This window comes from Myotis nattereri (genome assembly GCF_964212035.1).
Source record: "Myotis nattereri genome assembly, chromosome: 13".
Taxonomy (NCBI): domain Eukaryota; kingdom Metazoa; phylum Chordata; class Mammalia; order Chiroptera; family Vespertilionidae; genus Myotis; species Myotis nattereri.
Genome location: NC_138088.1, coordinates 60181864 through 60196053, shown reverse-complemented (window position 1 = coordinate 60196053; position 14190 = coordinate 60181864). Strand labels below are relative to the sequence as shown.

At 55.0% G+C, this 14190-nt stretch overlaps 1 protein-coding gene across 1 annotated transcript; it reads right to left on the bottom strand.

Annotated features, from left to right (window-relative positions):
* Window positions 1-434: 434 nt before the first annotated feature.
* Window positions 435-13867, bottom strand: OAT (ornithine aminotransferase). The gene is made up of 11 exons (XM_081104483.1): window positions 13779-13867; window positions 9813-9897; window positions 8792-9019; window positions 7331-7555; window positions 6926-7021; window positions 5751-5878; window positions 4823-4945; window positions 4012-4140; window positions 3081-3194; window positions 2334-2478; window positions 435-1133 (listed from the first exon to the last, which is right to left on the bottom strand). The coding sequence occupies exons 3-11, from the start codon at window positions 8988-8990 to the stop codon at window positions 973-975; spliced, it is 1320 nt and encodes a 439-aa protein (XP_080960609.1). The 5' UTR covers window positions 8991-9019; window positions 9813-9897; window positions 13779-13867; the 3' UTR covers window positions 435-972.
* Between the last annotated feature and the right edge of the window lie 323 nt (window positions 13868-14190).

Below are 14190 nucleotides of genomic sequence, written 5' to 3'. Positions count from 1 at the left end.
ACACCCAACCGCGGCACAGACGCAGAGAACAGCGGCCACAGCTTTATTCAAGAGTGAAAAGCTGGGCCTGGTCCCAATGTGCCCCCATACGCAGTCATAGCACCCCCGTGGGCGCACCCACAGAAAAGGCGATGGCCGCGAGGGGCGGGGGTCACGAGAGACGCTTTTCAGTGTCTGTTCTTGCAGAGACCACAGAAACGGAACTGCTTAGAGACAGGAAGTTACAGCAAGCAGAGCACGTTTCCAAAGGACCCGAGTGCAGGTGGTCACACACCGTACGCTGCACGCTGCCCACAAAACGGACACTTTAAATATCAGCTTTATTTTAAATTTAAAGAAAAACTGAAAGAGCATTTTTTACAAATTATACCAACACTGAAAATGTAATTTGGGAATGTTGAATATTAATTCTCAATTTAAAATAATGACACGTCTTGGTGTTGGCTAATGTGAAGTTTATTTAAACCTAGTACTTTATATAAGCTTAACCATTTCATCCTTCCTAAAATTCAGTGATTATGATTCAACTTTACAAGGTTAAAGCAGTCTTCTATGGAAAACCCCATATAACTTTTTGAACTATAATACATTTACACCAGCGAGGAAATGATAAAAACCTGTAAAAACCACACGGGACTTGCCAAAGAGGCTGCCTACATACAGAGGGAGCATTTCACCTCAGCACACACACATGATCAAACAGACGGCCGCACCTTCTCTTACACAGAACCTGCGTGATTATAAATGCCGCTCTAGCACGTACGAACTGAAAAGAACATATTTAAAAAGGTCCTTGAAGACACAGGGGAGTGGAATGTGCCCGCACTGAGAGCAGCAACACAGGGGCTGTGATGAGGATGTGGCCGAGCTGCCAGCCCAGCTGGCCCCGCCCCCAGGGAAGCAGGCCCCGCCCCCAGGGAAGCAGGCCCCGCCCCCAGGGAAGCAGGCCCCGCCCCCAGGGAAGCAGGCCCCTCAGAAAGACAGGATGGTCTTGTTGATGATCTCCACGGCCTCCTGGACCTCGTCCTCCGTGATGACCAGCGGAGGCGCGAACCTGATGATGTCGCCGTGGGTGGGCTTGGCCAGAAGTCCATTATCTCGAAGGCGCAGGCACACCTTCCAAGCATCGTAATCTAAGGAGAAAGGCCCACAGCGTCCGGTCAGAGGGAAAGGCTTCAGCCCTCCTGCAGGTGCCTGGGCAAGTGCGGCGCAAACGGCTCCCGTCCCCTCCAGCAAGACGGCGCGGCTGCACGCGCGGTCCTGCTCTTAAAAGAGCTACCTGTCGGCCAGCGCAGAACTAGGCTTGAGTGGCCGAACCAGACATACGGTTCTTGTTGGTTTTTCATGAAGAAAAAGAAAAAAAAACCCTGTGCGGGGACGGCTGTACTAATTACACGAGGAGCCAGCACAGAAAGAACGAGGTGAGACACCGACTGTAACGGGCACAGGGTGAGCAAAGCCCCAAACCAGCGACCACCACGCCCTAAAGGCTTGTGGGCGAGGCTCATCATCCGAGAGCCTGGCATCAACCCCCTCGCTCAGGCCTGGGACCCAGACCCATCACCTCAGCCTGCGGGCGGGGGCGCGGCTCGGACTGACGTTTATAAAGCCCCAGGTGGTTCTGAAAGGCAGGCAAGGCTGAGAGCACTGAAAGCGTTATCACGAGGAAACCCAGCCAGGAGCTCCGGGGCCACAGGCTTTATCAGACAAACAGCAGTCAGGGGCAGCCGGCTGCTTCATCCTCCTCCTCGCTCATGTCACCCACAGCCCGTCCCTGCAGCCGCTGCGGGGAGGTCACAGCGGACAGGAAAGGACGGCAAGAGGCAGCTTAGGGAAAGTGCGCCAGGAAGACCTAACAGAAAAGAGCGCCAGTCCCCCAGCACCGCCCCACTGGCCGAGGGCAGGATAACCAGCGTCTTAAAGCACAAAAGCAGGTCAGGTGACAGCAATGTGCCTTCGCGCAGGAAAGACCTGTGCATGAATCAGGTGACCCTCAGCCTAAAAGAGCCGGGCGCCAGGCGGCCAGGCAGCCGTCTCAGAGGAACCCAGACGCCAGATAAAATGCCGTGTTGGCTCTTCCTGTGAAGACAGTGCCTTCCGTCCAGCCGCGTGCTCAGCGGCTAGAGCGTTGGCCCTCGCACCGCAGGGTCCTGGGTCTGACCTGGTCAAGGGCACGTCCCTGGGCTGCAGCCAGGAGACGTCTCTCACAGATGTCTCTCCCTCCCTTTCCCGCCTCCTCCCACCTCCCTCCCACTCTAGTACCCTGGGTGAGGATTCACGAAAACTAAAGGGGAAGAGCGCCCGCCCGGGCCAGTGCCGCCCTGCACGCCCACCTTTGGTTTCCCGGATGACGATGGCGTTGAGCAGCCCCTTCCCGCGCACGGCGGTCACGATGTCCGAGGGCAGCTTCATGAGCTCGTTCCGCAGGAGGGCGCCCATGCGGTCCGCGTTCTCCACGAGGTTCTCTTCTTCCAGAACCTGCGGGGAAATCCCCCCAGTGGCGTCAGCCGCTCCGCGGAGGGCACGGGGCACACGCAGGAGGCGGTAAAGGCTGACATTCCCCAGTCCAGCCCAGCTGCCTCCTAACTGAGCATGTGCGGCAGACAGGACCCGGCCTTCGTCACACACCCATCACCGACCTGATATTATGGCAAAACACGGGTTAAAACGTGTTGAATACAACTAACGTAGTTTCTTATTCGTTGAATAAACCAATGGACTAAACATAGTTTAGTTTTTTAACTGCAATAGAGTTTCATTTTTTTTCTCTAAAAAGCCCACCTTAGGGATTATATAATTTTATGTAATAAATCTGAGTGTTCAAATACACACTTACAAGCGCGAGGCGCACAAAGCCAGAGGCCTGGCGGGCTCCGGGAGGGCCCCCCACTGCCCACAGGACACCGCCCGGGCACTGCGGGCGGCGATGCCCACGGGAGGCCGTCTCTGAGCCTGGCCCCGAAAGCTCCCCGCTCCCGGGCTGTGACACGCGTCAACTTCCTACATTTCTCATGACACCAACAGCTCACAGTCACCGCGACCTGACCCAAGGGCTGGGCGTGCGCTGCGTCAGGCTTTACCTCGAGGGCGGCGATGGCCACGCGGCTGCCCAGGGGGTTGCCCCCGTACGTGGAGCCGTGCTCCCCGGGCTTGATGGTCAGCATGATCTCGTCGTCACACAGCACCGCCGACACCTGGGAGAGAGAACCAGTGCTGCCCAACCGCTCCCCACGCACACTCGGGGGCCTGCACGCCGGGAACAGGCGTTCCCGAGCCCACAAGGAAGCGGACGTGAACTTCAGCAACAGGACTGCCCGTCCGCCACCTTCACTGCGGACAAGCCCGCACGCCCTCGGCGCCACCCAGCACCTGGCACACGTCACCCAGCACCTGGCACACGTCACCCAGCACCTGGCACACGTCACCCAGCACCTGGCACACGTCACCCTGCACCTGGCACACGTCACCCAGCACCTGGCACACGTCACCCTGCACCTGGCACACGTCCACAGCACAAAACAGCAGCATTGGGACCAAGACGCCAGCTGCTTCTGCAGTGACTGAGTGAGAGTCTTTCCACTCTGGGGGGCGGGGGGGGGGGGCGCTCTCTCACTGCTTAGGAAGCAGTGCTCCCACCACCCTGCGCGCCTTCGCGCCCTCCCACCCAGAGACTGCGGGCTGTGAGGGACAGACACCCAGGAGCAGGCCTCTCTCCTCTCTACATGACGCGGTCGTGGCGTTCAACAACCGGTAACGCTGTTTCTGACCATGAGGAGCACGGGGCCAGGGACGCTTCTGCAGCACCATGTCCATCCAAAGCCGACGCCGGAGCCAAGCTCAGGCCGCCGGTTCTGCAGTTAAATTAACCGGGGGCCGCCCATGGAGCTGACCGGATTCTAGGGGACCGACGGCTCCACGTGAACCCAACCACAGGGAGACAGCACCGTCGTCACCATCGGCTGCTGTCATGGCATCCGGGAGCCGAGGGAGCAGAGGGGTTCGCGCACTTACGGGGTACAGGCCACCGGAAAGGGCTTTGCCCAGGAGGACGAGGTCAGGCCTGACGTTTTCATGGTCGACCGCCAGCCATCGACCAGTCCTGGCCAGTCCCGTCTGGATCTCATCCGCAATAAACAGCACCTATCGGAAAACCATACACTGACGTTAATCATCAATTTCATTTCCCTTTTCCCCACACAGATGAGCTTTGTGAAAATGCTGTCATCAGCCATGCAATGTCAACAGTGTGCTATGAGCCCTGGCCAGTGTGGCTCAGTGGGCTGGGCACTGTCGTGTGTGCGGAAAGGTTGCCGGTTCCATTCCCAGTCAGGACACAAGCCCAGAGGCCGGTCTGCTCGGTCCCACAGGCAGGAGAGGAACTAACGCCAGGTAAGGCCTTTGCGGGGGTTTCTGAATAGAACTAATCTCTAGAAACAATTAATTCACTTGTTTATTCCACCAGCATTTATTAAACATCAACTTCCTATTAAATATTTACTAGTTTGGGGGGAGAGGCGGAGAGGACGTGAATGCTGGCACAGAGGACAAAGGTTGGGAGGAAGCGGGGGCAAGTGCTGGAAGGGGGAGGGCGGGGGGGGGGGGGGAGGCTGCAGCTCCGCGGCCCAGGGTCCGCCGGTTCCCACAGCCAGTACCAGTGGCTCATGCAGCCGCTCAGAGCTCTGAGGCTCCAGAAAGGACGTCTCCCACTAGCGGGAAAGTCAGGCAATCCCTGCACGTATCCCCCGTCAGCTGAACCCTTCGATGCAGGCAGGTGAGGTGAGAAAGGGGGAGGTGGGGAAGGGGGTGAGGCAGGGGCGCCCACCTGGTGCCTGGTGCAGAGCTCGCGCACACCCATCAGGTAGCCTGGGTCGGGGACAATGACGCCCGCCTCGCCCTGAATGGGTTCGACCATGAACGCAGCAACGTTTGGATCCTGAAGAGCACGCTGCAAACATGTAAGCACGCGTTAGCCACCTCCTTTCCTCCCATTTCAACATCGGAAATCACACAGCACACACGTACACTTTCCTGTAGAGAGTAAGTAGGCCAGGGGTCCTCAAACTCTTTAAACTGGGGGCCAGGTCACCGTCCCTCAGACCGCTGGAGGGCCGGACTATAGTTTAAAAAAAAACTATGAACAAATTCCCATGCACACTGCACATATCTTATTTTGAAGTAAAAGAACAAAACGGGAACAAATACAATATTTGTATTTGCATGTGGCCCGCGGGCCGTAGTTTGAGGACCCCTGAAGTATACAAATTACGTTTTCGCACTAAATTATATTCTGACTTCAGACTATAATGTTTCTGATATTCAATTACCAAAAACTCGAATACTTCAGCTTTAAACTATTCTATCCTACATTTTCTAATATATAGTAAAATGTAACTAAAATTAGAGAAAATGGCCTTTTTAAAAGCCATTTTCAGTGCATCTTTTCATTTCACAAGTCCTCCACTCGTCATTTTAAAACGCTGGCTGGAAACTGGGTGGTTTTACCTAGTAACTGAGCGGATCCTCTCCAGGCTGCGCTCACACAGGACACACCTAAAGCGGGTGGCTGGCTGTCGGTTAGACCCCGGACCTCGGAGTCCCCACACTGGACACTACGGACCATCACAGAGAGTCCGAGTCCTGGCCTGGCCTAATGAGACGGGTTTCCTTAGTCACGTGTCCATGTGTCACTCACACACTCCCCGAGTCTAAGCCCATTTACTGTGCGCGACAGCACGGACGCCGGCCGGTACCTCGAGAGCAGGCAGGTCATTGTAGGGAATGATCTCGAACCCCGGCATGAAGGGGCCAAAGCCGTCGTAGCTGCTGGGGTCCGTGGAGCTGGAGATGGCACACATAGTCCTGCCCCAAAAGTTTCCAGCTAGAGGAGAAACAGTGATTACGTCAATCACCCAATTTAAAGAGCAGCCCCCCCAAAATGCCTTAGGAAGTTGGAGTTTTGAAAACCAAGGCTTTCCTTTGAGAGCTTCCACCTGTTACCAAACCTGGTATGGAGCCCCATGGCTCACGGGACACCAGGGTCCCTGCCAATGCCCTGTGGGCACTTCTCTGACTCCCAGCGCAATGCAGCCGCGGGCCTCCTCTCCTCAACTACCCCGCCCCACGGAGGCCTTCGGCGACTTCCCAGCCCCCGCGCGTCTGTGGGAACGGTGTGTGAGAACAGCCTCCACGAGGTTCCCAGTGCCACAGGCTGGCTGTTCTGCAGGATGGACGGCACACGCCCCAGGCGGTGCACCGTCACCGTGCCTTCCTGGTAGAACCTGTGCCCGGCAACAGCCACCTGCCCTGCACAGGGACATCCCGCCCTCACGCAGCTCATGGGGAAGGGAGAGGGGCCGCCTGCGTGGCTGCTCTGGGGGTTTAGAGAGACAGACTGGAGACCGTGACTCACGTCGGCCCCGGGGCTCACGCTCTAGCGGCGAGAAACACCGCAACATACAGCGCGTGCGTGAGCTCCCCGACTGGGGAAATGCAAGGAAGGAAGAAAACAACGCAGAGTGAGAGAGAGCCTTGGAGGGTCTCCCACTTTGTTTAAATGGTGATGTGTCACTTTCTATTTTTTATTGATTTCAAAGAGGAAGAGAGAGGGAGAGAGAGAGAACCATCAATGAGGAGAGAGAATCATTGATTGGCTGCCTCCAGCAGCCCCCTACAGGGGATCGAGCCCGCAGATGAGAAATCAATCATAAGTCCCTCACCCAAGGGAGAGAGGAGTAGGAAGTTATTTAGGAAAGAAAAATCGCATATGAACAACTATTTGGAAATAAACCCAAGAAAAGAACATTTTTATGAAACAGTCAACAAACACTGTATCCTGTCCTGTATGAACACATCACAGCCTCTCACCAGTGAGTCCAATGGCAAACAGCAGTGTGTGTGCGAAGCGCAGAACGCGGAAGGAACGCACCTGCGAACACGATCTTGGCCTTGTACTTGGGGATGCCCTTCACGGTGTAGCCCCACCGCCGCGCGAGCTTGCAAGCGGTCTCTCCGGCCTCCACTCCTACGAGAGAAAGCGTCCCGTTAGTAAATGCTTTAGACCAGCGGTTCTCAACCTGTGGGTCGCGACCCCTTTGGAGGTTGAAGGACCCTTTCACAGGGGTCGCCTAAGACCATCCTGCAGATCAGATATTTACATGATGATTCATCACAGTAGCAACATGACAGTTATGAAGTAGCAACGAAAATAATGTTATGGTTGGGTCACAACATGAGGAGCTGTATTTAAAGGGCCAGAAGGTTGAGAACCACTGGTTTAGATGATCAGAACATACGACTGTCTTCTTGGCTAACACAGAACACGAGCCCTCACCTGTGTTCATGGGGAGAACCTTGTGGTAGTTGAAGAGCTTCGTGACGTACTCCTCGTACTCGCCCAGCACGTTGTTGTAGAAGGCACGCGAGGTCAGCGTCAGCTTCTCCGCCTGGCTCTTCAGGGCATCCACGATCTTGGGGTGGCAGTGCCCTTGGTTGACGGCGCTGTACGCGCTCAGGAAATCAAAGTACTTCCTGCCTTCCACATCCCACAGGTAGATGCCTGAGGTGACAGGGACATCACTTTAGAGAAACCACAAAACGCAGAATATAAAACACGAAAGATTTTAGAAAATCACACAGAGGCGGGAAATTAAAACTGCCAGCGCTGTGGCTAAGGCATGTTTAGTTCAAGTGTAACAGACGCTGCTTTATAAAAAATCCTATTTTATCTGTCCAGCTTCAAGTTGGCATTGAACAAGAACAGCGTAACATAAAGACGTTTCATAAACGCAACGCTTTACTCCTACAAAACGGGAGCTTGCAGCTTAAAGTGAGAATTTCAAGGCGGAAGATAACAAACAGTCTTGATTAGCTGACTGTACCAAAAGGATGGGGAAAGTATTTCCAAATCATTTCTCTTACGAGGAGCTAGTACCCAGCACGCTTATAACTCAACAAAAAGACATACAACCCAATGAAAACATGGGCAGGGAACCTGGACATTTCTCCAGAGTCAACGACACACACACACACAAGCGACCAAGAGCTCATGACAGATGCTCAACTTCGAAATCGCTAGAGAGGCGGGACCAAACCACAGCAGCGGCCCGGCCGGCAGGCTCAGGGCTTGAGCATCAGCCCATGAACCAGGAGGTCGCTGGTTCGATTCCCAGTCACGGCACCTGCTGGGGTTGCGGGCTCAATCCCCAGTAGGGGGCGTGCAGGAGGCAGCCAGTCAATGATTCTCTCATCACTGATGTTTCTCTCTCTCTCCCTCTCCCTCTCTCTCTCTAACAATCAATAAAAACATATTTTTTAAGCAAGCACAACAGTAGTATTTCACACCAGTGAGACGGTTATAATTTTTAAAAAGGGGGAACCAGTGTTGGCAAGGACGGAGAGAAACCAGAACTCCCAGGTACTCTGCGGGGAGGGCAGCAGTGACAGAAAGCTTGGCAGGAGAAAATTCTTCCTCCGACTGTGGCAACTTTCCTTCCATTAAGTGTAAACTCATGCCCAGCAACAGGGGAAAGGGACAGCGGCAGCCGTCCTAGTGCTTTACTTAGTACCTTCCCTTCTGCTGGCCAGAGCATCCCACAAAGACGACCGAGTTCATCTTTGTGTCCCACAGCACCTAGCCCAGCGAGCGCCGAGACACCCAATAAACCTTTAACCTCATCTGCAATCGAGAAGTTAAAGGACTCTGGGAAGATGCACACTGAGAAAATGTAAGAACAATTTCTACACAAGATTTCACAGCGAAAAAGGAGCGATTCTGGATGAATTCAAAACGTGCCTTTCCCTCTCTCCAGGGCGACCGGTAAGGGGTGGTAGTTGTGAGCGCCATACTTGGACTCCCGTTCAAAAACGTAATCAGAGGATAGAGGGCCTTGGACCATCTTCTTAGCCGCCACCGATGTAGCAGAAGCCACTGACGTGTGGGCGCCCCGACAAAGCCCCGCCACCGTCTGCAGACGAGCTAGTTTGGAAAGCATCGTGTCCGTGGAGCAGGAATCCCACCGACCTGCCGAAGGAAAGAGAAGGCATGAGGTAAGAGTCTCCCCGAGTCGGGTGTGCTGACTCACCAAGTGTTACTGAGCATCTGCCAGTCTACCAAGAAACCAAGAAGTGAGCGAGCCCTGGCCGTGGCTCAATGGTTAGAGCGCCGGCCTGAGCACCAAAGGGTCGAGGTTGGGATTCCCAGTCAAGGGCACGTACCTGGGTGGCAGGTTCCATGCCCGGCTGGTCAGGGAGTGTGCGGGGGGCAACTGATCGATGTGTCTCTCTCACATCAATGTTTCTCTCTCTCTCCCCCCCTCCCCACTCCCCCCACCCCACCAACTCCCTCCCTTCTACTCTCTCTAAAACTCAGTGGCGGGAAGCCTGAAGGTAAACAAGGGAGCAGGATATAAATATTGAGTCACACCTGACAGGCGCCAGGGGTGGGATGGACACGCTGTGCTACGGGCTGGAGTGCAAGAGAGAGAGAAGCAATGCGGGGCCGGTACTGCTCAATCACGCCCTCTGAGCCGCCTGGCAGTCCTGTGATAAACACGCACCCGCTTTAAGTCGTCGGTGCTGAGAGGACATCAGGGACAAGCACCCACTCTGCAGGGTCAGCCACATGGAAGCACCAGCAGACGAAAGGGTTGGTGCCGGCCTCGCAGGCTGAGCAGCCTTTCAGAGGCGCTTATGTGGGGGCACGACCGTCCAGCCCTCAGTGAGCGGCCAAACTTACCCGTGGACCCTGACTCGCTCCCCTCTCACTGGGCACACCCCGTAACCCAGCGTGGTCAGGAATTAGCCGCCACACTCACCAGCTACCCTTTCTTCCCGCGGTTCAGATGGAAATGCAGATTGTTAACCCTGGATCCAGGAACGGTCTGCTGGGTCCAATAATCCCTGAAATAAAATGCAGAATTATAAGCGTGACTGAGGAGAAGGTCCCCCCCTTATATTAGCCTGCTCCGGCCGGTGGCTCAGGTGGCTGAGCACGTCCCATGCACCCACAGGTCATCAGATCCCTTCCCAGTCAGGGCACGGAAACCAGCTGTGGGCTGCATCCCCAGTAGGGGGCGCGCAGGAAGCAGCTGGATCAAAGTTTCCCTCTCACCAACGTTCTCTCTCTCTCTAAAATCAATAAAAATATATTTTTTTAAAAAAACATTATAACAGAATTGAGATGGACTTAAAATAGTCAGCATCGCCGAAACCGGTTTGGCTCAGTGGATAGAGCGTCGGCCTGCGGACTGAAAGGTCCCAGGTTCGATTCCAGTCAAGGGCATGTACCTGGGTTGCGGGCACATCCCCAGTAGGAGATGTGCAGGAGGCAGCTGATCGATGTTTCTCTTTCATCGATGTTTCTAACTCTCTATCTCTTTCCCTTCCTCTCTGTAAAAAATCAATAAAATATATTTTAAAAAAATATTTAAAAAAAAAAATAGTCAGCATCAATAATCTCCTCTTCCAGGAAGCCCTGTAGAGAGCCTGCGCCTTCCCTGTCCTCAGGGGTAGAAGGAGGCTGAAGCCTCAGGTCATTGCTGAGGATTAAATGAGATAACGATCAAGTGCCAAACCCAGCACAACCTCCACAATATAAGTATCAACAGTGCCTTGGCTTCTATTTTTAAACTAGAGATTTTTTTTAAATAAGAGTATGATGTTTCTACTGATTAAAAAATTAGAAACACAATTACCAGCAATTCCATTCTTTGGAGATAACCCTTAGTTTTATCTACGCAGAAATACTACCCAGATGAGTTTTTTCACCCTCCTCCACAGAACTCACCACCTAAACCCTCCTGGAGACTCCCAGGTCGCCTGGCACAAACTTCTGTCACAGGCCCTGCCCGCTCCCCCCCTCGAATGAATCCTATGAGGCTCCTTAAAAGGACAATAACCTTGCCGAACATCCTCTCTGCAGCCCCAGAAGCAGCCTGGTTTGGGCATTCCGTGAGCATTGCCTGTCAAACGGTGTATCAACGACAGAAACAGTTACACAAAATATAACTGTCAGTCCAAGCACACGCAGGCGTGGGGCTCCCGAGGAGTGCGGGAGCAGCAGGAAGCGAGATCGGCCCTGGAGAGACTAGGCCAGCGGTCGGCAAACTCATTATCAACAGAGCCAAATATCAACAGGACGACGATGGAAATTTCTTTCGAGCGCCCAATTTTTTAAACTTAAACTATATAGGCAGGTACATTGTTATTAACTTAATTAGGGTCCTCCTAAGGCTTAGGAAGAGCCACACTCAAGGGGCCAAAGAGCCGCATGTGGCTCGCGAGCCGCAGTTTGCCGACCACGGGACTAAGCCATCCCTGAGCACGCTGGGGCAGCTCTAAGGGGAGGCTAGCATCCTACTCTTTCCATCAAGAGTTCACTTAAAAAAAAAGAAGACAAAAAAATAAAATTTAAAGAGTTCACTTCAGCCCTAGCGGGTGTGGCTCAGTTGGCTGGGTGTCATCCTATGCACTGAAAGGTCACCAGTTCGGTCCGGCAGGGCACGCGCTGGAGCTGCGGGCTGGATCCCTGGGAGCGTGCAGGAGGCAGCTGATCCATGCCTTTCTCCGTCTCCCTCTCCCCCTTTCCCTTCCTCTCTCTAAAAAAATATTTTTATTGCCGAAACCGGTTTGGCTCAGTGGATAGAGCGTCGGCCTGTGGACTGAAGGGTCCCAGGTTCGATTCCGGTCAAGGGCATGTACCTGGGTTGCGGGCATATCCCCAGTGGGAGGTGTGCAGGAGGCAGCTGATCGATGTTTCTCTCTCATCGATGTTTCTAATTCTCTATCTCTCTCCCTTCCTCTCTGTAAAATATCAATAAAATATATATAAAAAAAATATTTTTATTAATATATATATATATTTTTTTTTAATTCACTCCATTAGCTTTAAGGACCTTCATGTGTATACGTGTGAACATGCCAGGCTATTGTCCTGCATTTAACCACACTCAGGTCCTGAAGAAGAGAAAAAAATTGCTCTTGACAGCAAATGTTAACATCGAATGTTTTCAGCAATCCACATAATTAACAAAACCTTCTTCAAGCTACTAAATTACTCTCTCCTGTCTAATCCATCCTATTCACATTAGAACATACCTAAAATAGAACTTCCATTAACGGCTGCATTTTGAAGTTAATGTAGCATACACTAGGAAATATTTTTTAAAATTCACTCAGGAAAAAAACAGTGTAAATTCAAAAAAAAAAAAAACCCTCAAAATATCCGACTTGAATAAATTTGGTTTACTCCACTTGTCAAATATTTACTTTTCTTGAGGTGACCATTCACAACAAACACAGTCCTTCTCCAGCTCTGCCAAGTGGGAGTGCTGGGTTTTTACATAATCTGGCGGCCGTTCAACTCAAGTGCGTCACTGGCCAGCAGCCGAAGCAGAAACGATTGGAAAAGACTGGCTCGGGCAGACAACTCCCTCCGCACACCCCCCAACCCAGCCCTTCATCACCATCCCGAGTGGATGGGATCCAGCCAGCCTGTGTGGCTCAGTGGTGGAGTGTGGGCCCAGGAACCGTGAGGTCACAGGTTCAATGCCCAGGCACAGGCCCGGGTTGCTCACTGGATCCCCTGTAGGGGGCGTGCAGGAGGCAGCAGATCGATGATGTTTCTCATGGATGTTTCTATCTCTGCCTACCTCTCTAAAAAAATCAATAAAAAATATATATATTTTTGTAATGTATGAGATTCAGCCCATCCTCACGAACTCAGTCAAGGGTTTGTGCACACAAGTAGCTGTAAAAAAGGCAAAGTACGGGGGAAATGCCTTATTAAGAATTTTTATTTAAAGATCACTGGGTTTTGGACGGTAGAGGATGCATCATTCATCTCAAACATCATGAAAAACGGTAAATCCCAAACAAGAAACTTTTTTTATTGAAGTCTTGTTTTTCACCAAAAACACTTGGATCTTGTCAGGCACTGGCTCCTCGGCAGGGCCTGGGGGTTCGGATGAAGGAAGTCTTTCATTCCCTTCTAACGGTCACTCCCAGCGGATAAGATAAGGAGCCGCCCCCGCGCCTGCAGAGCCTGGAGGGGAGGAGTGTCTCCAACTAAAGCCACTTCGCCCCAAAGTCACTCCTTCTTAACCCCCTAACTTATCACACTTCCCCAACAGGTAAACGGAACCCCACGATGGTCAGCGATGCCGGAGGAAGGGGGGAGGGCAGGTCGCCGGGCGCGGCGGGGAAGGGCCAGGGAAGGCGCCCTCGATGGAGCCCTTTGGGCACCGGCCCACCCAGCCCACCTGCAGGCGCCTCCACTCCCGCTGGGTCTGATCCCCACAAAGGTGGAGGGAGGGCGAGGGCGCCCGCAACGAAAGCCACGGCCACCAGCACTTCCCCGCCGCGTCCAGACGCACCCCCAGGCCGACCTCCGGAGCCCAGGGTGCCCGCGGCCCAGGGTGCCCGCCGCCCAGGGTGCCCGCGGCCCAGGGTGCCCGCGGCCCAAGGTGCCCGCGGCGCCCCAACGCCTCCTTTCCGGGAACCCGGGCGCGCAGACACGTCGGGGCTCGGTGCCGCCGGCTCCGCCCGCCCTGGAAGGCGAAAGTGCCACATCCACAGCCTCCCCGCCTCCGGCCTCCCCCTCGCCCGCGGCCGCCGGGCCCGTGACGCCGCGCCGGGTGCAGAGGCGGAGCCTGCCGCCCGCGGAGGCCCAGCGCGCCCTCCGCTCCCAGGACCCGGCCCGGAGCCGCCCGCGCCCCTCGGCCTCGCCCGCCGCCGCGGGGACCCAGACCCGCCGCCCCCGGCCCCCCCGCCCGCGCGGATACCTGGCGGCTCCTCCGGCTCCGGAACCAGCGGCTACGTCTCGGCGGCAGCGCTCGGCGCTGCGCGTCACGAACTTTAAGGTGCGGCGTCCGCCCCGCCCCCGGGACGCCCTCGCTTCCTATTGGCTGACGTGGAGGGCTGAGCACCAATTGCCGTGGGCCCCGTAGCCCCGCCCGCCCCGCCAGCCCCGCGAGCGCGCGCCGCGGACCCGGCCTGGAAGCGCGGGTTGGAGCCGCGCTCGCGCCTCCCGCGCCCCGCGCCCCGCGCCCCCCGCGCCCCGCGCCCCGCGCCCCCCGCGCCCCGCGCCCCGCGCCCCCCGCGCCCGCTGGCGGTGCCTCTCCCTCGGCCCCGGCCCTGCGGACCCCGCGACTGTGCGCGCGGTCCCTGGCCTCGCCGGGCCTCAGGGCGCCAACG